Below are 24,760 nucleotides of genomic sequence, written 5' to 3'. Positions count from 1 at the left end.
GATTTTGTTAGACTAAGTAAATACAATTTTAGAGCTACATGTATCCCCATACATTTTATAAGCTTAACCACATTCAGACATTGAATTTAAATAGATATTCTAACACGGAATAATACTAATAAATCATTTCTAATGCCCTGCAAGGCCCAAAAATGTGACCTGGACAGATGATCTGCTCTTAAATTCAATTTTAAGCTCAAAATGACTCATTCTAATAAAACCCCAGTGTGTTAAAACTGCTGCTTCTTCACTACAGATCCATTATCACACATTTCTAAGGAAACTATTTATTCCTTCAAATTACAGGCAAGCTGAGTCTCACATTTAAATTCAGCTGTGATGAAACGGCGTTGAAAGGGGAGCTTACGGTTACATTTTTTCTTTTGACCCACGCTGCATAACATCTGCACAAACAGCTAATTTAACATAAATCAAATCTGGTTTGGACACACAGAGAAGCAGCAGATACTTTATTAACCACTTCCCTTTAACACGAGCGGAGTGCCCTTTTTCCTGACATGCAGACCTGACTCATGGAAATATTTTTTCTCGCCTTCAGTTGTTGCGTTAATGACAGCATGAATCTCCGTTTCCTGCTGATTTGAAGAAAAGAGGGTAACTGAGGATACTGAGGTCATGACCTTTGTTTGGTAACCTGAGAGGGACTTATTTTATAGACTGATTCAATTATTTTTAGACTCAGATGTTTAATTTTTCTCGATCACAACTTTTATTTCTGTACATGAAGATCAAAATGTTTCAAAGCCTTCTCCACAATGTCAGGAATAAAGTTCTGGTGTTTATTTATTAGTTAATATTTGATAAGGGTTAAGGCTGGTGAGGTTCTATTTTTTTTAACAATTAACTAGGGCTGTCAATTCATTAAAATATTTAAACGCGATTAATCTCATGATTGTCCATAGTTAATCGTGATTAAACACAAATCAATGGCACATTTTTTATCTGTTCAAAATGTACCTTAAAGGGAGATTTGTCAAGTATTTAATACTCTTATCAACATGGGAGTGGATAAATATGCTTGATTTATGTAAACGTATGTTTATATTTATTATAGGAAATCAATTAACAAAACAAAACAATGACAAATATTGTCCAGAAACCCTCACAGGTATTGCATTTAGCATAAAGAATATGCTCAAATCATAACATGACAAACTGAAGCCCAACAGGCAACAACAGCTGTCAGTGTGTCAGTGTGCTGACTTGACTATGACTTGCCACAAACTGCATGTGATTATCATAAAGTGGGCATGTCTGTAAAGGGGAGACTCATGGGTACCAATAGAACCCATTTTTAATCACATATCTGGAGGTCAGAGGTCAAGGGACCCCTTTGAAAATGGCAATGCCAGTTTTTCATTGCCAAAATTTAGCATAAGTTTGGAGCATTATTTAACCTCCTTCACAACAAGCTAGTATGACATGGTTGGTACCAATGGATTCCTGAAAAACTGAGCCTGCTACAATCCTCGAAAGATCGATATCACAAGTTGTGTTAATGTGTTAAAGAAATGAATGGTGTTAAAACAAATTTGCATTAACGCATTATCGCATTAAATTTGACAGCCCTACAATTAACTAATCCAAGTATCTTTTATGTTGTCTTTAATATATATTATATTCTGTTCCATAGAGCTCCATTGTCCACAAATTCAGGTGGAGAAATAGTGAATTGTAGCCTAAAAAATTATATTAGCCTAAAAATTGTTCAATTTGTTAAAGGTACAGTGTGTAGTAGGATTTGGCAGCATCGACTGTAGCGATGTGGTTGCAAATTGCAACCAACTGAGTACCCCTCTGCTCACTCCTCCCTTTCCAAGACTATGGTAATGTGAGTCACTGAGTGCAAAACTGTTGTTACGCCGCTCAGAGGCCATCCTTACCATAATAACACTACCATAGGAGCAACGGAAATCAGACAGCGGCTGACGGTACCACAGTTTTGCACTCTGCAGCTCACGGTACCGTAGTTTCACAAGCGTGTCGGAGAACTACGGTGGCCTTAAGGAAACGTAAAAACATGAAAGGCTCTCTCTCTCGAGCCAGTGTTTGGTTTGTCTGTTCAGGGCTACTTTAGAAACATGGCGGAGCAACATGGTGGACTCCATGAAGAGGACCCACTCCCTATGTAGAAGCTAACAGAAACACAACGATTCTTAGTTTCAGTTGATTATTCACTAATGAAAACATAGTTATGAATTTTATATTCCATTTCTGCTAATAATAATAAATAATAATATATATAATAAATAATAATAAATCCCCTGATCACTTGTTACACACTGTTCCTTTAACTAGATTTTAAACTCCCCCCCTACAAATTCTCAGAAAACCTCCTGGGAATGGTAGCTGACACCCTGACTGTGAATAAGAGCATGATTTGTAATAATAAAGAGTGTGAATTGTGATTGTCACAAAGGAGAGTCCTTCCAAATTAGAAATTCAACTCATTGCTGTGGGTTTGTTGGTATTAGTGAATCTCTGTGCTTTTCTCCTTCAGCCTAACAGGACAGCTTTTGTTAATCAGTTTCAGGGTTTAAATCAAAGTCGTGCATTTTGAAGGGCAGTTCACATTTTAAAGCAAATACTCTTCATGTCGTCAAAGCCTGTTGTGAGTGGAGCAAAGCCAGGCTGAACATCTGGAGGGGAGCAGGGTTTTGAGTCTCCACCCTGTTTTTGGTTTCTAGAGACTAAAATGATCACAAACAAAGTCTGAAAATTGAGATGCCTCTCCCTTTAATCTTGCTGTCATGCGTCGATTTCGTCTCTGTGCTGCTGTTGCTGTGCTCCACTTTCTCACTTCTGCAGCTTCCTCATTCTGCACGAGTCAAATGTTTCACTGAATGCCTGTGTCTGCTGCTGGAACAAATAGCTGTAGTGTCAGAGAGAGAGAGGACAGGATGTGAGTGAAGGGGCCTCTTTATTGCATGAGTGAGCAGAAACATACCAGGAACATGCATAACTCAATGCAAACCAACTGGTTTAGCAGGTAACTGGGGGCCATTGTTAGAGCAGTTTCATTAGAGCAGCTTCTTGTTTGGATCTAACTCCTCTCTGGTTGTAGTTTCAGAGCTGCACACACTAGCAGTCTCCTGCTGATGAGATTTCTGCTCTTAATCACTTAATCTCATTTGTCCCATAGTTGTTGGCTCCTTTCCATCTGTTAGTATTTGTGTGTTTGTGTGGATAGATGCCAGCTTTTCTTACCACTGATCACATTTATCAATAGTTTTATTGTTTCTAGATTGATAACTTTTTAAATAACTTTTAATTCAAGTGTTTTTATTATCTCTCTCTCTCTCTCTCTCTCTCTCTCTCTTTCTCTCCTGCCAACCATCATCCCTCCACCTCGCCACAAAGCCACCGTCAAGCTGGCAGGTGTGAGCAACACAAATACCGGAAGTTGGCCGATTTGCGTTTAAATTGAGTTCAACTTGCCACGTTTGGGAGGAAAAGGTGTTACTTATTAACAAAAAGTGAAAGATCCAATTAAAAAAAATAAAATGATATGAGTGTAATTTAATGTTTGTGAGATTTCTAACAGCAAACTAACAGTTTTTTTTTCAGGCAGACCATAGAGACATTTCTTCTCTTTAATATTTATTTTTTGTTCACCACAATCCAATGTTTGGAAGTTTATTTTAAATTATTTATTATTTTATCATTTTATTTTAATAAATAATAAATAATGGTGTGTAAAATCTTGAGCCATAAAATAAATGTAGTGGAGTAAAAAGTACAATATTTCCCTCAGATATTTAGTGTAGAAACTATCATAAAATACAAATACTCAGGTAAAGTAACCTACAAATAGACTATCACTAAATTGTACTCAAGTACAGTATCTGAGTAACTTGTTAAGAACAATTTTGAGGTACTTGTACTTTACCTGAGTATATACATTTTATGTTACTTTATAGGCTATTCTTCTCCACTACAGTTTGGAAGGTAATATTGTACTTCTTACTCCACTACATTTATTTGTCAACATTACTTTGCAGAGTCAGATTATCAATACAAAATATAAATCAGCCAATGAATCAATGAATTATATATATATTATTATGGATTAAGGTACCCAGTATATAAAGTAAGTAGCTAACATTAGCTCCACCTTTATCAGCTGCAACATTAGTGATTCTTACACATTAAAGCAGCAATAATTGCAATCCAGTGAGTTATATATATATATATATTTATATATATATATTTATATATGCAAATCCGTTTTAACACCACTAATTTCTTTAACGCAACTTGAGATTTTTAGGTTGCACGGGCTCATTTTAAAAGCTAGAGTGACAATACTGGTGTCATATGAAACTAAAAACAACTAAGAAATCCATTGGTACCAAGGCAAACTAACTTGTCGCGAAGGAGGTTAAAGTAAGCTCCAAATTTACACTAAATTTTGGCGATGAAAAACTGCCATTGCCATTTTCAAAGGGGTCCCTTGACCTCTGACCTCAAGATATGTGAATGTAAATGGGCTCTATGGGTACCCACGAGTATTTTTTTTATGCTAAATGCTAAATTTGCATAAATAAAGCATATTTGCCCACTCCCATGTTGATAATAGTATTAAATACTTGACAAATCTATATAAATATACAAATATATATATATATATACTGTATATCACTGTATTACAATTATTGGTGCATTAATGTATAATCGCTGTATAATATAATATCTATTATTCTGAATTAAGATTTTGAATGCAGCTCAACCACTGGTCACCTACAACAAATTTTATTTCATTACAGTTTTGATTCTTTTAAAATAATTACACGTTGCTGTTATGTTTTTTATAGATTTTAATTGTCTGTAGTTTCATATTAAATGTGCCCAAACTACAAACAATTACACTGTGCTATTGGCTACTTTTACTTTTAAGTAAAAATGTAAGTGTTTCTTTCACCCATGCTCAAAACACATCATTTTAATATAATTCTATATACATAATGCTTATGCTTTGTAGCTTTATTTAGAAAGTACCACCGGATGTGTTGTTTCCAGCTTGACGTGTGGAGCAGAGAGGAGAGGACAGTAGATGTGGTTTTGTTCCAGCGGCAGGCTGCTGCTCCTCTCTGTGTGTCTCTCTCTCTCCACCAGCAGAGGACGGTTTTAACTTTTTATCTGATATTTTTTTAAATCAGCTGGACTCTCCACGGAGCTATATATTTTTTTTTATTATTATCTAGTCTCAGCCTTCAGATCAACTTGCCATGAGGAGCATCCCCCGGCTGCAGACCTGAACAGTCTGTGTACTGGAAGAGAGAGGTAAGATGCCTGATGGACCGCTCCATCACCGCCAGTGCGCCACTTCAGGGCATCCCGAACAGCGAATAACAAAGACATGCCGAGGTTTAGCGCCAGATGGATGGTCGCGCTGCTGCTGATCCTGCTGGTCGGAGGAGCCTTCTTCTACTGCGAGTATCTCATCTACTTCCCCACCATCCTCAAGTGCGCCTGGCCGAAGATCAGCCATGCCCGGGGCGGCGGAGAGGGCATCGACGGCCGGCCGATGGACTCCACGGTCCGGGCCATGGTGCTGTCAGACACACACCTGCTCGGAGCCGTCGGAGGACACTGGTTCGACAAGCTCAGGAGGTAATAAAATCTGCTTTTTCTTTTTTTTTTTTGTGTGTGAAGCAATCCATCACTCTCCCTCTCCATCTGTGCTCTCTGCAGGAGTGTAAACAAAAACAACAAATAACGCGTACTTGTTGTGTCTCCATAACGCACAGGGAATGGCAGATGGAGAGGTCTTTCCAGACCGCTCTGTGGCTGCTCAGGCCTGAAGTAGTGTTCATTCTCGGGGATATCTTCGACGAAGGCAAGTGGAGCTCGCAGAAGGTAACAGAGAGCTCCCTTTTCTTGCTTTGTCTGCAAACCCACAGTACTGCTGCTGGTGCTGATGATGCTGATGCTGATGATGATGAAGAACAGTATGTGGATGCAGAGCAGAGGCCGGTACTCTCTGTTCATCATCATCATCATCATCATCTTGTACCATCCAGGCCTGAGAGGCTGCAGGTTTTTTTTTGAAGAAAACACCAGCAGCAGCATCAGCTGCAGCAGCCTGCCTCCTCTCAGCCCTCCATGGTACATCATCCATCCTGCTTTAGGAAAAGAAAAAAAAAAAAAACACCCCTCTGGGAAAATTCTCACACATCTATTACTGGATTGTCAAATGGGATCCGTCAAGTCAGATAGAAGAAAGATGAAGTGTTGAGCAAGTGCAGCAACCAGAGGGAAAGCCTCATTAAAACAGGAAAAGAGAGCTTGCAGACTGTTAAAAATCTCTCCACTAATCTACTATATGTTTCCCCCAACGTCAGCTTGCTCATTCATTTTCACACTTTGGTTGGCACCTCTCCTGTAATTTGTTGGCTGTTTTTGCAAGAGGAAGGAGTCAAAGCTTTGGATTTGCAGAAGGAGAAATTGTGAATGTAGGTCTGCAGCTCGAGATTTTTTTCATTATGTAGCAATTATTTTCTTGACTGATTGCTTTACATGTCAGGAAACACTGAAATCTGTTACTAGAAGCCAAGATGACATCTTGAAGTTGCTTTTGTCTGTAATAGAGCTGCAACTGATGATTATCTTTGTTGATAATCTGTCTAGAGCCGCACCATTAATCAATTAATCGATTAGTTGTCTACTATTAAATCAATCACCAACTATTTTGATAATCGATTAATCTTTTAAGTTTGATACATTTTTTTAAGAAAAAATATCTTTGAGTTGTGAACAAAACAACACATTTGAGGACGTCATCTTGGGCTTTGGGAAACATTGACTTTTTAGAACATTTTTTGACATTTTATAGACCAAACAACTAATCGATTAATCGAGAAAATTATTAACAATGAAAAGAACCATCAGTCGCAGCTAAATCTGTCAGTTGTTTTCTTGATTAGTTGGTTAATCATGTGGTCGACACGTCATAAAATAGTGAAAAATAAATGTAAAAGTAACGTCTTCAAATTGATTGTTGTGTCTGAATTATTGTCCAAAAGACGTTCTGTTAAAGATGATGTAAAGCACAGGAAAAAGCAAGAAAATTGTCAAGTTTGTTGAATATGCAGGAGCAATCATACTAAAAGTATAGGGCTGCAACTAATGATTATTTTCTTTTTTGGCTAATTGTTTGATCTCTAAATGTTCAAAGTAACCATCACAATTTCTTAAAACCCAAAGTGACGTCTTCAAACTGCCCTGTTTTGTCCAAAACATAAATTTAAAATCATATAAAACATGAAAAAAAAGAAGTAAATCTGCATATTTTATAACCTAAAAACCAGCAAATGTTGTGCATTTGTGTCTGCCAGTCTGCCCTAATTCAAAGTAGCATCAGGGAGTCATTTAGAGACTCATCAGTAGGAAAAACATCACGTAAACCCACAGCGCTGATGTAATTAAAGGCCTCCTGTGTGCGGCTTCGGCCCCTGCAGGTGCAAAAATTGAATCTGGAGTCTGAATCAAAGGCGCCCGGCTCTGCCACCCATGGGGGCCGCTGGGTGACCCTCTGAGATCCCATTAACTCTCATGAGCTTCCCACGGGAGTTCAGTCTTATTAAAGGCGTGTACTGAAACCTGCTTCAGCTGCGTGTTTGTGTTGTTCTCTTTCTGCCTCTCCCTGCAGCACTGGGAGGACGACGTGCGCCGCTTCCACAGGATGTTCAGGCACTCCACTGACACTGAACTGGTTGTACTGGTTGGCAATCACGACATCGGTTTCCATTATGAGTAAGAACAAGCCTTACAGCTTTGTAGTTTATTGTCCAACCTTTAGTCTTGGATACTTCCCCATCAGGTTTATGTTACCTGATAAAAGATGTGCAGAGTTCATTTAATGAGTCACGATAAAGTAAGGACTTTGATTTGACCTCAGAATACCTCAGTTTGATGATACTATTGGTGTTATTATTCAGTTACGGACATATCTGATGACAGACTTTGACTCTAAAAGTTTTTATAACAAGAGAAAACTGCTGAAAAATCTGCTGCCAAAAAAATGCAAATAAAAGCCTCATACTGTTACATTGCAGAGCCAGCAAACACTAAGAACAAAAGGACTTTGTCCACATTGCTTAACCTTTGAGGAAATATTTGATCACGAGCCAATTTTACGGAGATATACTGTACAAAGTACAGTAAAAGCAGTCAGGTACGTGGATATCTGCGAGGACACCGAGGTCATGTCTGATGTCGATATATCTTTCATATTGTCAACAAATCAAAAGACTTCATTGCAGTGTAGACCTCAAAGAATCACCTGCACAATATAATTCAAGACTTGTATCACACTAAACAGGTCTTTATGTTCATTTATGAGCCTGCATGTTTGTACTGGATTGCATTGTATTGCAGAGATGTTGCGTTTATTGTGTCCGACCCCTGTATGTAACGCTCTTTTTGTTTGAAACTCTTAATATCTCAGGGGAAGAAGCGGTGAAATACAATGAGATGCATAAAATCATCCCACAGTTTTAGTATTTGAAGCCTGTGCGATTCAGAACTGTGGGATTATGCAGAAACACAGCGGCTCATATGTGCTTTGATTGGACGCGTGCAGCAGGAAGTGAGACGGCACAGCTCTTATGTAACAAACAGCGTATGACAGGCAGACGGAGCAGCAGGTTGGGTATTTTTGTTGCCGTGTGTGATGAGCGTGTTGTGTCTGTCTTCCCTTCAAGGATGGACTGGTTCAAGCTGCAGCGCTTCGAGAAGGTCTTCAACGCTTCCTCCACCAGAATCGTCACCAAAAAGGGAGTCAAGTGAGTGACGTGAGGATGAAACATACATACTCGCAGGAATGTGACCCAACAGGATGGAAGGTCACAGGTTTAATCCTCAAGAGTCAGTCTCTGACAGAATAAAGTGCTTTTTAACAAGATAATAGAGCAAACTGCCCCAGAGATCTTAAATATCTGCTGCGCAAATGACACATTACATTTATGTTTTTACACTGTGTGCTGACGCAACAAGCACTGCAAACATCTGCTTCTGATCAAGCCATTTTAGTTGTCTAGTGGGAGTCCTAAACAACTTTAAAGTTTGTCCTTGTTTTTATGAAAACAAGTGAAAAAGAAGTATATTTCATTTAGTTTCCAAATCAACTAGTTTAAGATCCAGACATTCATTTCTTTAAAAAGAAGAAAAAAGGGGGTTCCTATTTAAAGAGGACCTACTGTGCTTTTTTCAGGTTCATACTTGTATTTTGGGTTTCTACTAGAACATGTTTACATGCTTTAATGTTCAAACAACGCTGTATTTATCTCATACCGGCTGTGCTGCAGCAGCTCTTTTCACCCTCTGTCTGAAACGCTCTGTTTGAGCTCCACCTCCTCCCCTCCCGAAAAGCTCTGATTGGTCAGCTGGCCCACTCTGTTGTGATTGGCCAACCGAACCAAACTCTTCAGACTCTGCACCACCTCCGCCCTAACTAGCTTTGTTTGAGGGTGTGGCAAACTAGCCGATAGGCAGGTATCACACACCTATTTATCACAAATCATATCGCAATTACAATATCAGTCAAAAAAAGTCGCAATTGGATATTTTTTTCAAAATCGTTCAGCCCTGGTTAAAAGTAAAATGTATTTATATTATTATTTAACATATATTGAGAAAGTCATGTAAATAAATCTAAAAGAAAAATAATTCATGATGCACGGAGACTACAATACTTGTTACTAATTTCCAAAATACGTGCAGATTATTCACCAATCAGGAGTGTATGATGGGTATATGCTGATTACCAGGTCCTCTGGATGTGCAGTCAGGAGTTCACTTCAGCTGTGATTTATTGTAGATGCAGGTGGTAGGGCAGGTGAGGCTGGCACAATCGATGCTGGTTTTATCTAAACAGAAAATATGTACCATGTATTATTAGTCTAACTTAACAGAAATAACCCAAACATTAAAGGTACAGTGTGCAAGATTTGGCAGCATCTAGTGGTGTGGTTGCAGATTGCAACCAACTGAGCACCCCTCCGCTCACTCCTCCCTTTCCAAGAGTGAGGTAATGTGAGCCACCGAGTGCAAAACTGTGGTAACGCCGTTCGCCTCGCTCAGACGCGATCCTTACCATCATAACACTACTTTAGGAGCAACGGAAGTCACATGGCAGTACCACAGTTTAGCACTCTGGGGCTCACGTTACTGCAGTTTCACAAGCGTGATTACGGTGGCCTTCAGGTAAAGTAAAGAACGTGAAAGGCTCTCTCTAGAGCCAGTGTTTTAGTTTGTCCGTTCTGGGCTACCATATAACATGGCGGAGCAACATGGCGGACTCCTTGAAGAGGACCCGCTCCCTATGTAGATATGAAGGGCTCATTCTAAGCTAAAGAAAACACAACGATTCTTAGTTTCTGTTGATTATTCACTAATGAAAACATAGTTATGAATATCATATTCCATTTCTGCAAATAGATCCGCCGAAATGTTACACACTGTTCCTTAACTGTACTGCAAACATAACTGTATTAAGAGCAAGAAAACTCACATTTCCACTCAAAAAATTGCTGCCAGTAGAGAGTCCAGGGTTAGAGCTGATGGCTCACACCTGAACCCAATCCCACACATATAGACATATAGGCTCTGATCAGGCCAGGCTCCTCCCACTTCCTGCCCCGCCTCCAGACCTAACAACACAATATGCTTTCATTCCATATATTTAACCTCTGCAAAAAGCCAAACCAAATATTTGTTATAAAACTGGATATTTATGATGAAAATATTTAGTATTAATCCCCATTATAAAGATATGTATTTTAACAATACGGTCCATAAATGCCTGAAAAGTAAATCCAGTAAATACATCATTTGCTTTCTGCAGCTGTACTGTAATGAGAATAGACCTTTGTGAATATTGTTATGTGTTGCACTTGAGGATGGTTGCATACAGAAAAGCAGAATATATTCAGACCGGACACAAAAAAAGGAAAACAAACCGTTTCATTAGCTTTATCACTCAGGGTTCTCTGCAGACAATTAATGAGAAAAAAACCTTCCAATACACAAAACATTAACCTTCCTCCATTTTCCTGCAGAGTGAAAAAACTGTTTGTTGTCTTCCAAAGACCTTTTCTACCCTGTTACCTGCTGTGTGTGGCCATCAGGGAGCATCTCTGGAATTAATGGCACTTTAAAAGGGACTGTTTGTAACTTCTTACACGTATAAATCACCCGGGTCGGTGTACCATGCGCGCTCGCATATGCGCGTTCGCGTGTGGCTGCGCTGTTCAGACTCAGACTCCAACGCAAACTACACGGAAGCACCAAAACTGCAAAGTTATATCTAGTGAAGCCAGTCTTGCAAAACAGTGTTGGCCGCGTCCAGAGGACGCGGAGGAGACCGTAGCTTTGGTCTCCAGGGCCGGAGTCTCTGCTGTACTCCTCTGCTCCTCTGCCTGCCTTCACTCAGCTCGCTCCACCTCACATGCATGCGCGCTCACTACACACTGCAGAAGACTTTGTAGCTCTGAGAATATCTAGTAAATGTACAGTGGAGGTTTGTGCAGAAATAAATGCTGCAGCTCCTCCAGACCAACAGAGGTTTTCCGTGTCTTGTGAAGTGACGGAGCTCCGCAGCGAGAAACGTTATCGTCTCAGACCGGGTGCTGGTGTCTCCCTGTTCAAGCCAACACTAGGATCAGCACTGATTCATGGAGAGACCTTCGTCTGGTCTGCTAACATTACTGCCAAGCAGCTGAAATATAGAGTGATATTGTGGTTTTAGCTGTCGTCTGTCGCCTCACTGTTTTGGGCGATGCTCGTTCATGTCTATGTAGAGCGAGCAAGCGCGAGCTCGACACTGACTTTCGTTGATTTCAAGGCCACAGGTGTCGCTGTTAAGCAGCATTTCTGATTTTTACAAACAGTTCCTTTAACCAGGTGGCATCAATCCCCCCTCATTTGTAGCCAATTGGTCGTCAAATGTACTTTGACAAAAGATATTAATCCAATGCACCCTCTCAAGATGCATAAGCAAAACATACCTATTGTTAGTGAAGTAGAGATACAAGTTAACTTCCTTTCTTTGGAACTGACTAAAATTGCAGCAGGGAAATTACCCACAAAGGGGAGACTCACTCCTTCTTAAAGGGTCAGGCAGGTCAAGCAATTAAAATCCCTCTACAGAAAACCTGTGTGAGCAGAAAGACTGAACACATTAGAAGTATTTCTCAAACATCACAAGTTCACGGCTCATATAATATATATGTTGAGCAGATGAGTGAGAGGAATGTGTACCTTCCTCTCAGCAGACAAACCAACATCAACTCAAGTAAATTACATAAACATTCTGACATTCTTGTTTGATTCATACCAAAGAGACTCTATAACTAAGATGATGCATTACAAGCTCTGCTTATGGTTTGAAATAGTATAAACTTCCTGTCTCCTAAGTGGGCGTGGTCATGGCATGTTCGCCTATCCCCCCTTCCCTCCACCTGGTTTGGAAGTGTTGTGAACGTTGTGTGGATAGATGAGAGCAGATTGGGTTATATTTGCATAATTCAGTGGTTCCCAAACTGGGGGGTGGGACCCCTAAGGGGGGCGCGGCAAGGTTAAATATTAATAATGGCATAATTTATTATGTGTATAACCCAACTTATTTATATTTTATTTTGCTAACGTTAGATATTTACACAGCTAACCATATTTAGCATCACAAAAATTAGTTAGCCAGGGCGTTCGCGGGCGTTAGTTGCCACATCTCATGAGAGTGTGTTTCTGAGACGGAGAAAGGTCTCGAACAAAGTTCATTTTCTCCTGATTTGTCCGTAGTGTCTGAATATTTGGAAGATATAGGCTTGTGAAAAATGGGTCCAATATTTTCGGTGACTATGGGGCGAAATAATCTGAGTTCACGTTCACTTCTCCCATTGGATTGAATAGACTCAGGACCTGCTGCTAGTTTCCTAAAGGGGCGGGGCAATGGCGTAACCCAGATACAGATACAGGAAACTGACTCTCAGTGCGCCATCCCCTCTCTGTTCATACTAAACTGCAACCAGACAAATAACCTTATTCGTACAGCAGTGATGTCGCATTGTACTGGTGTACAACGCGACATCACTGCTGAGTGTGGTCTTAAAGGGATGCTTTGCTGATTTTCTCCAGCTTTGTGTCATTGCAGTGTGGGTAGTATATGCAAAATGAAGAATGTTTAGCTTCCCTCCATGTTGCCAGCTCCCAGAGCTCCCTGCTCATTGCGGAAGTACAATCTGTAGTTGGAACAACAGCCCTAGAGCTGGCAAAGCGTAATCCGGCGGACTTTTGCTGGCAAATGAGCTCTGGGTTCCGGCAACATGGGGGGGGGGAGTTTAATATCTGCATATACGTATGCAAAGCTGGTTGGATATCGTCTCCTTTTAAGTACAAGAGACACCACACTGAGCTGTTATCATGGCTGGTCAGCAGCTCAACAGTCCACCTTTAAACCCAGAGAGGTCAGAGCAGCGATGCTTCATCCGCACCAGATTTAGTGTGAAGGTAATTTCCTGAAAGCACCCAGAATAAGAAGATTATAATATGATGTATTCATGCCAGAGTTACTCATCTATTTTTTCTCTCTCTTCAGTTTTCTGCTGGTGAACAGCGTGGCCCTGCACGGCGACGGGTGTCCCATCTGCCTGTCGGTGGAGAAAGAGCTGATCAAACTCTCCAGAGACCTCAACTGCTCTCTTCAGGTGGGGAGGAAAAACTTTCACGCTGTCAACCAACACACTCTGCTGCTCACGAAGTGTGAAAGACTCAAGTAAAGTGAGGAAGAAGGAAAAAAAACACCCTTCTATCCAAAAGTCAGTCGTATACCTGGAGCAGGTGTTTTGTTCTTTTTAAACATGCAGCGTTTGTACACGTTAAAGGTAGTGGCTGATTGTTTTCTGCAAACAGACAGACAGAAGTATAGCGGAGCGGATAACATAAATGTTTCAATCAAATCGGGCAAATAGAGATACAAGCACCACGTTTGGCATGATGATTGCCGAGGGGCCACTGAGCAAATATAAACGATCGGCAACTTGAAAATCACAGATTTTGGCGGCCATCTTGAAAAATGGCCGCCAAACTCACATGCTGATAATGGTTTCTCTTATAGACATTAATCTACTTGATTGATTTGAGTGATCTTGGTGTCAACATATGTTTTCTGGCGTGCTGGATGTAATTTTGATAGTTTTAACGATTTTTAACTGCAATATGGTGTCCATTTTTTTCAAGATGGCGGTCAAATTTACTTGCGGAGAATGTTTTTTCTTAAAGAAATGCATGTACTTGGTCAATTTGAATGATTGTGATGTAGAATTAGATGTTTTCTTGTATGCTTGATCTAATTTTTTACAGCTTTAACATCCTCCAATACGTTTTTTCTTACTTTTTCGGCTGCCCGGTGAGTCTTTGCTTTGTTGTGTTTGCGGCTTGAGAGTAGACAGTTCCAGTTCTGGCACCTGGTGTTGGATATGGAGCTTGTCATATTCCTGCTTATCCGGTCTTTCAGGGAAGGAAACTTTGGACTCTACCGTGAGGCAACTCTCAGAACTGATCCCTTACTTCTTCGCAAACAACATCAACTACGCCCGATGGTTTCCAGTTCACTTCAGAGACATCACTCAAATCGACCAAGTAGATGGATTTCTTTGAGAGAAACCATTATTGGCCGATCAATTTGGTTGCCATCTTCAAAAATGGCCGTCATCTTGGATTTTCAAGTGGCTCATCGTTTATATTTGTTATTATATAGGTGTCCCCTCGGGAATCATCATGCGAGATGTGGTGCTTGTATCACTATTTGAATGATTTTTCCACTATCCTCTCTTCTAGTAGTGGAGGGATATTGTTACAACCCGGCTCAAAGGTTGCAACAAAAATGGGAGACCAGACGAGTTTAAAAATAGTAACAGGCATTTATTTAACAAACTAACAATCAATAACTAAATAAACGTGGAAAGTCAGTAATCAGTAATGTAGGCATGTGTGGGTGTGTGAAAATGTCTGCTGCAAACAAAACCAAAACAGGTGTGCCAGCCAAGGAAGAGAGCCACATCTGTTGAAAGGTAGAGAGCTTTTATCCCAACCACACCAAGCCCGGGTGTGGCTCATCAGCCTGACGACCCTCTCTCCTGCAAAACAAAAGTGAACCAGCAAAAAGACACAGGACACCTAGTGGAGTGGAGGGGTCGTCACACCCCCCTCCATAAAAACGGTGTTCCCACCGGGAATGCCGACAGAGAAAACACTTCTAACAAAATACAATAAACTACATAGCCTAATAATTTCAAAAAATAAACCTTTCATACTGACCAGTTCTGTAGTGTGTCACCCAGGCAGCCAACCAATCACCACACTGCAACCCAGCAACTCCAACACCTGGAGAAGCATTTAAGAATTTACAGCATAGAGAGATTAGACAGTAATGGTACATCACCAGATATAAAATCAAGATGTTCTTTGGAGGGTTGGTCTATACATGGAAATCCAAGACTACTTGGTTAACATACAGATCGTCAAACAATGTGCAAGTATCGGACAATATGACGTGCAAAATCCCAGCTACCAAAACATACAGAACTGGACTTGCCATAAGCTCCAGCTACCAAAAACACACCGAACGAATATAAGCGCTACCCAAAAGTAGCATCAAAAGGTTCCTCTACAACAAAGGCTCACTAGCCAAACAAGTCGTCCCAAGACGCACAGCACAAAGAGGCAACCAAACTACAACAAAGCTCACACCAACCAAGGCATGAGCTGCAGTGCTTATGTTCCCACAGCTAACAGTCCAAGCTACCAAGTTGCACGTCACAGCACAACCAATGACAATTCACCACATCCCTTCTGTAACCATTTACTTGCCGACCATATGAACCACTATAACTTCCTGCAACAGCCATCATTCAGGTTCTCACAAATGGATCACCTTCAGTGTAACTGGGTCCAACTACCCAGAAACCCTCCAGGCTGTGCAGAACTCTCATAACTGGGTCCAACTACCCCAGCCATCACACACTATTGGTCTAAAGGCACCAACAGAGCCAACAGACAGTGTTGTCCAGGTCAAATAGTGCACAAAAGAGACAATGTCTCCCAAACTAATGTGAAAGTCTCCCCCTACCTAAACTACCTATCTCAAACTAATCTACCTCACTGAACCCTAGTCTTCATGCAGATTAGCGGGAGGCTCTTTAAACACTTAAACCAGTAGCCTCGGTTAGGCCCCCAGCAAGCTGGTTACCCACCTGACTGCTCTGGATGTGTCCCCGAGACAACTGCTCTGACCGCACACCACACAAAAATAACAAACTAAAAAAAACAAACCAACGAGCCCAAATGGACCACATTGCTATGCCTACCCAGGGAAACTCCACAAAAGCTAAACGTTACTCACTAGAAGACCCTGCAATCACTGCTGATAGCTCACACCTGCCAACCCGTGTTAACACTGGCTGCAGGACCAACAGAACTCAGTGCCACAAAATCACCAGCATGCACAACTCAATACTAACACACCAGAACAAATCAGCAACTTGTTATCCAATTCAGCTGCTTACATTCACCAAAAAAAACAGCAGAACAGCCTACTTACCACACTCGACCATGTCTCCCAAAAATCTAGATGCACAACTCAATTTACAAAATGAGGTGCACCTGCCGACTAGGCAACAACTGATCTCATTCATGAAACCACAGTCTCTGCCAATCAAGCATTAACAACTTGTAGAACCAACTGCACTATACCAATCTAAACTGGGTCAAACAAATTAGGACGAGCCCCCATTTGTTACAACCCGGCTCAAAGGTTGCAACAAAAATGGGAGACCAGACGAGTTTAAAAATAGTAACAGGCATTTATTTAACAAACTAACAATCAATAACTAAATAAACGTGGAAAGTCAGTAATCAGTAATGTAGGCATGTGTGGGTGTGTGAAAATGTCTGCTACAAACAAAACCAAAACAGGTGTGCCAGCCAAGGAAGAGAGCCACATCTGTTGAAAGGTAGAGAGCTTTTATCCCAACCACACCAAGCCCGGGTGTGGCTCATCAGCCTGACGACCCTCTCTCCTGCAAAACAAAAGTGAACCAGCAAAAAGACACGGGACACCAAGTGGAGTGGAGGGGTCGTCACAGATATGAAACAAAAAGGATGTTTTTGAGGACGGGCTGTGAGCTTGTGGTCGGACAAGACAGCTGATGATTTCTTTGTCCCTTTTCTGCAGAACTCGCAGTCGGGCGGCGGAGCGATGGACAACTGTGAGGGCTCGCAGCTCTATCCTCCCACACCCCCCGTCATGCTGCAGGTAAACTCCAGGTGCACTCTGCATGTTGTCTCTTATCTGTCTGAAAACACGAAGCAGACGAGGCTCCACTCACTCCTCCTCAGTCAGGGAAAGAATTAGTTGACTAAAGGATACGTCTGTCTTGATAACCTCAAACTCATATGTACAAACTGGCACACTTTCACTATTTTGGGTATCTTCCAAAGTTACTGACTTTTGAGGTTGAAATTCCCTTCTTTTTTTTTTTCCGGGCTGTGTTTCCTGGCTGATCTTCACAAGAAAGAGTCACAGAAAGAGAAGAATTTCACTCTAAAAAGATGCAGACTAGATTTAATCATCACATTGCTGCAGCCTTGTATTATCTTTGAGGACTGTGGATTTTTGTCTCCCATCATTTACATTAGAAGGGATCTCTTCACAGCCAGGATGATTACTAGTAACTGTTTCAGCGTACACATGTGAGCATGTGATTATTGTGTAAAGAGAGACTTAAACATTTCCAAACTCATCCTTTAACCCCCAGAGACATCCCGACCGACTTTACTGTCTTTCAGAGGCTGTTGCAGGTTCAGTTTTAGAGCTAGAGTGGAGGTACAGATATCATATGAAACAGAATCCATCGGTTCTAAACATGTCATAATAGCTTGTTGGAAAGGAGTGTAACGTGTAACAAATGATGTCAACCCAAATTTTCTGCAACAACTTATGAGACATAATAGAGCATCAGAAAAGCATAATTAATTCCATCATAATGTTCTAAACTCTTATACACCTATTCATTCAAATTAGTCTTCAGGTTCCCAGCTTTCAGATGATGTACACCACTTCTTTGTGACATGTACTGCTATCTCCCCCTAAAGACCTCCTGTACCCCTTAAAAAACACAAAAATAGGTCTATTGTGGATCTCAGAGGATTAAACAATTATTAAATTGGCAGAAATGTAAGCAATGATTTATTGTTTGAACTCATTTATTAAGTAAAATGCATCAGAACATTAGCTGGTTCCTATTTCTAAAATGTGACTCCCCTCGGTTTCACGTCACTATAAATCACATTTAATTACAGCGCCATCATTTCGCAGATTTTGTCTTGAGCAACTTACATTTTTCCTTCCTACGTTGTGATCAACTCTATAATTATTAGCCAACCCGCTCTACCAACTGAGCTACGGACACAACATTTGAAGACATTTGTCATTATTTTTATGACAATTAACAGATTAATCTATAAGAAATTTATCAGTTGTTAGTTGCAGCCCTAAGAAGTTAAACCCCACTGACACACACTGTATCCAATTACTGTTCAAAACCCACAGAACTTTATTTATAATCTTTGTGAAGATCCAGAAGTTTATAAAGATAACACACATGTCAGGCTGAACGTTGGAGAAATGTCTATAAAATCACAAGACATGTAGAGCAGTGATTCTCAAAGTGGGATCCGTAGCACCTTGTCAGGGGGTCCGCGAAATTATTTTCTATAAATTATAAAATTGTACTTTATCATTGAAAAGTGCATATCTACAGATAGGGACCATTTGTGCCAAATAAAACAAGCATATTGTGTCCATTACTCCCATCCACGTTAGCTTTAGGCCAACAGAAACTCTGATATGATTGTGACACACAGCAATAAGTTCATTATTTATAAGTTGAAGCATTTACTGAAATTCAGCGTTAGACTGGTCATTATAAACATCTGGATTTATTAGGACTATGCCGGTCTTGCTACTGAAACATTCAATAACATTACAAATTTCCCCGCTGCGGGACTAATTAAGGATTATCTCATCTTATCTTAACATGATTCAAACTGAAGGGTGTTTCTGTTTATCAAGTATTTAGGTTGACAAATGTTAGAATATAAATAGTTCTAATGAAATCTAATGGTAATAAGCATTATGCTTAATCAGTGTTAGGATTATGAGGGCGTCCTTGGAAAACATTCTCCCCTGTAAGGGGTCCGCGGTCCCTAAAAGTTTGAGAAGCCCTGATCTAGAATATATAATATTATTACATAATTTGATGGAAAGCTACAGCCGTTAACACTCATTAATCCACTAATCCAGTAATCACTCAGTGTAAACATCATACTGTAGGTTTAAAGAAGAGCTGGAACAGAATAAATATAAATATAAATATATATACACTGTGATACTATCAGACAGTAAAGCTACATAATGGAGAAAACCAAAAGGGCTTACAGAAAGTTAAAATTAACAAATTGCCAGCTCTAATGATTATTTTCATTGCCGATTAATTTGTTGATTATTTTTTCATTTCATTGATTAATCATTTGATCTTTGAAATGTCAGAAAATAGTGAAAAAGAGCCCAAAATAATGATAAAAAAAGATATTCAATTATATAAATCATACAAAAGCAGCAAATCCTTACATCTGAGAAGCTTGAACCAGGAAACATTTGTTATTATTCTTTGATAAATGACTGAATGAATGACTAAGTTGGCTATCAAATTGATTGGTGATGATTCATTTTCAGTCGATGGACTCATTATTATTTTATTTAATTAATTTAGCAGGAAGTGTTAATCCAGTTTCTTGTTATTGTAGCACAATATTTGGTCTAAAACCCATCCCACATAAATGTCAATCCTTTCTTTGAGATATCAAAATTGCGACACGTAATTTAAGAATAAAAAAAGCTGAAGTGGTATAATAATAATCCTCCTGTTCTCCCTGTCTTCCAGCACTATCCTCTGTACAGAGTGAGCGATGCCGGCTGCACAGGACTGGACGCTGCACCGCCTGAAGAGCGACACCTGCTGTTCAGAGAGAAGTATGACGTGTTGTCTAAGGAGGCGTCACAGAGGGTGAGCATCTCTGCAGTCTCATCACACTGCCGACTCTTAAAGCACCTCTGGAGCCTCTGGAGCTCTTTCATCTAGTTAAAATACAGTACAACAGCCTGCTGTCAGAAACAGTCCCGTATACTGATGATGATGAAACTGATGATGTAAGCCAGCAGCAACCGGCCTCTTGAGAAAGATGTTGGGTTTTTCTCTCCTCAGCTGCTGCAGTGGTTTAAACCCCGCCTCATCCTGAGTGGACACACCCACAGCGGATGTGAGGTTCTCCATGACAACAAGTACCCAGAAATCAGCGTGCCGTCCTTCAGCTGGAGGAACAGAAACAACCCCAGCTTCATCCTGGTGAGTCCTGCTCTGTTATTCACAGATGATGTGATGTGATGGTAGTGTGGGGGAGTTCATTCTTTGTGTAGAAAAAAAAACTATAATGTGTTAAAGGAGGTCTTCTCACAGTGATGAGCCTACAGAGAATTATCACCTGAGGTTCAGCTCATTGTTAACTGCTTTGATTCACTCTCACCGCTCTCATAACGTCGTTTTCAGTATAAAAGCTCTGATAAACCCACTATACATGTACACTACCTGCTCAGCACCACACGCAAACAGAGTTTTGGGTCACAATGATATTTTGATAGAGATATAAGAGATATTTTGTAAAATGAACGTCTCGTAGACAGATTTTTTTCTTCTTTAAACGGAGGGGAACATATCCATTTTTAAAAATATCTGTTTACGTGTAGACAGGGCCACAGTCAGCAACTAGCTGGTGAACATAGTGGAGCATTTAGCAGCAAAGGGGACAGATATGTTCCTCAGGAGTTGGTGGAGACCACAAACAGAGCTAAAAATCCTTATCCCAAAAATGTGTTACTGTGAAGACGATGAAACAATAACTCAGCTATCAAATTGATTGTTGACAATTCATTTTCGATCCACTCATTTTTTATAATTGCCTTAGCACAAGTGTTCAGTTTTGTGTAAATTTCTTGGCTGCAGGTTTATTTTTGTAGCACAATATTTGGACTAAACTACTCCAGGATCTTTGCTGCACATCATCACTCATGTCAATCTCCATTTATTTCTCTTTTTTTTTTTCCTGAGCTATCAAAATTGCAAAACATAATTATATGTTTGCAATTTTAAAAATAAAAATAATCCAGATATTTCCCTCAGGAGTTGGTAGAGACAAAAAAACAGAGCTAAAATGTCATATACGAAATATCTGTTATTCATAATAATCCTAAAATATGCAGTTAAAAGATCAGTTTTTACCTTGAACAGGAATTGCGAAAACAATCACAACAAGGTCCATTTAGTGGTGGTTCTGGAGCTTTTGACCATATGAAGGAACGTTTTCTGGGCTCTTCTTGTCCATATTGCAATATGAATATCTACAACAAAGATAATAAGTGATATAATGGAAAGCTCTAGAACAGCTGTTTTTATGCCAATTTTGAATATCACCATTGAATTTTCAGGGATTGTATCTTTAAATAGTCAAATTCATTTTTGGTTGTGCAGCAAGGAGCCAAATAAGAGTTCACATTGTAAATGTTTGGAGGCCCCCTGGTGGCCGAGGGGCTATACCTCTACCAACATTAACACTGATAATCACCTCTAACCCATTGATCTTCCTCGTCTCGTCCCTCCCAGGCGTCGGTGTCCCCCGGCAGCTACGCTCTGTCCAAGTGTTTCCTGCCGGAGGAGAGCACGGTGATCGGCGTCTACTGCTCGGCCGGCGCCTGCATGCTGCTGCTCTTCCTGGCTCACTGTCTGTGGATGAAGGGCCTGCTGCAGTGCCTCAGCCTCTGCCTGCTGGGGAAGCACAAGTCCCTTTGAACCACGTTACCCAGAGTGCACCAGGGCACAGAGCCATGAGAGCAGAGTTCACCAGACTTGATAAATACTTGATGTGAGGATTTTTTGCAAATGTGACATTCTCTCTCTCTCTCTTCTGAACGGGTCGAAAAAATCTGTTCTTACAACCTCGATTTGTTTGTCCAAATGTTTTCCGGCAACTGTGAAGGACACGAGTGTATGTTTTAAATCAAAGTTTTAAATCATCACTTCTGATATTGATCATGTGATTAGAGCCTGTGATGATGTGGGGCCAAATTGTTATTAGAGATCATCACTGGTGTTTGTTTTACCTTCCTCGGGGTTGCCAGACGGGTGGAGCTTATTGCACCAGGAAAGTAACCGTCACTGACTTTACAACAGAACTATTAGAGTAGTACACACACACGTGACATTAAGTAAGACAAATCAAATGAGTACATATGTAAATACTAACTGTCCTGGTCTGATTTAAGGTGGTAAAGTCAGATTTATGTCTCTTCACTCTGATGTTAACTGTGATCTGATGCATCATTTCTCACACACTGTTTGTTTCTGTTGTTGACGTCCGATAATCCACCCGGGTTCCTTGTTTTTATTATGCATATCTGAATATATTTATTGCTGACTTTCTGTGCCAAATGTTTGTGAGGGTTTTTTGCCAAATTGTTGACATTGAAATGTTTCTGATGATGAAGTGTACATAATAAATCAGAATCTTAAGCTCTGTTTTTAGAGAGTTGTGGTTTAAACTAGAGGTTGATAATCATTATTAGGAGGTGCTGTATAATCAACAACTAAAGCCATGTCATTCTATGGATGAAATACTTGATATCATGGGATGTTGACATTTCAAAACCTGGAAATTGGCTGCAGAGATGGACACAAAGTCATGGTAATAGAAATGAACGTGACTGAAACACAAATGTGTGTTTGCAAACGCAAAATCATGTCAAATAAAAAGAGCAGTAAAAGAAGGACAACATATTTGGGACATCTTCCTGATACTGAGACACAGTTCACATTTGTCTATTTATGTTTTCTTTATGGCTGGACAATATGAAAATGTTTTATAACGTGGTGGTGCTCACTGTAATATCTCTGTTTCTCAAATGGGGGTACTAAGACCTCTAGTGGTGCTTTGGAGTACTGCAAAGGGCATGTGATATCTTTTTTAAATGTTAATTAAAAAAACATATGAGACATGCATAATTCCTAAAATAGTTTTACTATAATACATTCAATAAAAATGTAAATGTAACTTCAATAATTCATCATTTTATATTAAATATTCCTGTTTTCAATGCAATCATCAACTGCCGCAACAAACAAATTATTTTTTTGTACCAAAATATTTTGCACTGGTTAGGGGGTACTTGGCTGAAAAAATATTTCAAAGGAGACACGTTATTTGAAAAAGTTTGAGAAGCACTGTTTCAGGTCATATTTAGTAATGTCACAAATCAAAGAGCAACAATATTGGATTTTATATGATTTTTGCATCAATATGATGAAGTACTTTAATTTATCAGGTGTTTAAATAACTGGATTCTTCATTATAAAACCTTTTCATTTCACTTCTGTTGCTAGGAAACAGCTTTGGTCCAAGTTTACTTCCTGTCAGCTATACTGCATTAACAGACATTTCAACAGGAAATATTCCCGATATCAATTGTTTAGTCTATAAAACGTAAAAAACTGTGAAAATGTGCGTCACAATTTCCCAGAGCCCAAAGTGACGTCTTCAAATTACTTGTTTTGTTTGAGTAAAGTGATATAAAAACAGACTCCTGACGTTTGAGAACCTAATAATAAAAATGTACTTAAAACAATTCATTATGGCCAAATCATTTTCTGTCAAGTCAACTAATTGAAGCAAATTATTTCCTCAGCTTTAGTCAAGAAAACAAAAAATCCTGTCCGGTTCTCAATTCATTATCAGAAAATTGATGGTGCATGCAGTTATATAAAATAACAGATAGACTTGTATCCATATTGCCCGCTCCTAACCTCCTTTGTGACGGGGACAGATTTAATCAGTAAAAGATATTCACCTGGTTTCACGTCATCGGTTCACTCCATGAGAAGAGCACAGGAACGTTTTCTACACTCACTTTAGTCAAAGTGACGTTCACTGTATCAGGAATAAAGTAATGAAACGTACAATCAAACTATTTTTAAAATAGAATCCCTAGTTCTTTCTAAAGCCTCTGAACACCCACTCAGGTGTCTCCAGTTCGTCTGGTTGATCAGACCTCTACTCAGGACTGTGTGGGCATGTCCACACTAATTGATTGACATCTTCCTGAGGCTCCCGTTAGCTTTGTTGCACCTGTTGGGGCGGGACCAATTACACCTTTATCATTCTTATTGGTAGATGAAGATTTGTGACCTAATAAACTCCTGTCAAAGCTCCTCCCACATCTAGCCTGAGCAGAGGTCTAATCAACACCTGTAGGGGTGTACAGAGGCTTTTAAATCAGACAGTGGCCCGATTCCAAACCAGCCCAAACACCCTCTCCCTACACACTTCCATTCTGTGCACGTGAAGGGTCCGCCATATTAAGTGCCATTTCAAACCAATTCACAGGAAGTGGAATTGGGTTGCGTCGATGCCGACTTAACCAGTTGCCCCATCCGTGAGCTGCCCTCACTGGCGACGTGCAACACCATTTTGTGTTCGTCACAGAACACGATCCAATGTACGTTCTGTGCGACTACCGGTACAAACATTTACTGTAAACTGCTCAAACTGATTTATTATGTGTGTGTATATATATATA

General features: G+C 40.0%; 1 protein-coding gene and 2 long non-coding RNA genes across 3 annotated transcripts; 1 reads left to right on the top strand and 2 right to left on the bottom strand.

Annotated features, from left to right (window-relative positions):
- The first annotated feature begins 5,050 nt into the window (after positions 1–5,050).
- On the top strand, positions 5,051–22,960 carry mppe1 (metallophosphoesterase 1). The gene is made up of 9 exons (XM_037786585.1): positions 5,051–5,634; positions 5,772–5,880; positions 7,673–7,776; positions 8,727–8,807; positions 13,616–13,724; positions 17,252–17,332; positions 20,022–20,144; positions 20,343–20,483; positions 21,795–22,960. The coding sequence occupies exons 1-9, from the start codon at positions 5,381–5,383 to the stop codon at positions 21,978–21,980; spliced, it is 1,188 nt and encodes a 395-aa protein (XP_037642513.1). The 5' UTR covers positions 5,051–5,380; the 3' UTR covers positions 21,981–22,960.
- Positions 17,439–18,839, bottom strand: LOC119498098. The gene is made up of 2 exons (XR_005209051.1): positions 17,711–18,839; positions 17,439–17,620 (listed from the first exon to the last, which is right to left on the bottom strand). It is a non-coding gene; the product is annotated as an uncharacterized LOC119498098 (long non-coding RNA).
- On the bottom strand, positions 20,409–24,297 carry LOC119498094. The gene is made up of 4 exons (XR_005209046.1): positions 24,032–24,297; positions 21,757–21,956; positions 21,414–21,532; positions 20,409–20,544 (listed from the first exon to the last, which is right to left on the bottom strand). It is a non-coding gene; the product is annotated as an uncharacterized LOC119498094 (long non-coding RNA).
- Between the last annotated feature and the right edge of the window lie 463 nt (positions 24,298–24,760).

Source organism: Sebastes umbrosus, chromosome 12 (assembly GCF_015220745.1).
Source record: "Sebastes umbrosus isolate fSebUmb1 chromosome 12, fSebUmb1.pri, whole genome shotgun sequence".
NCBI lineage: Eukaryota > Metazoa > Chordata > Actinopteri > Perciformes > Sebastidae > Sebastes > Sebastes umbrosus.
The sequence above is the reverse complement of the archived record's forward strand: the minus strand, read 5'-3'. Positions and strand labels throughout refer to the sequence as shown.

Excerpts from the sequence above, each read along its gene's own strand:
- mppe1 (XM_037786585.1), top strand. The coding sequence starts at position 5,381 with ATGCCGAGGTTTAGCGCCAGATGGATGGTCGCGCTGCTGCTGATCCTG. Across the intron at positions 5,635-5,771 it reads TGGTTCGACAAGCTCAGGAG|GGAATGGCAGATGGAGAGGT; the intron begins GTAATAAAATCT and ends CATAACGCACAG. Across the intron at positions 17,333-20,021 it reads CACCCCCCGTCATGCTGCAG|CACTATCCTCTGTACAGAGT; the intron begins GTAAACTCCAGG and ends CCTGTCTTCCAG.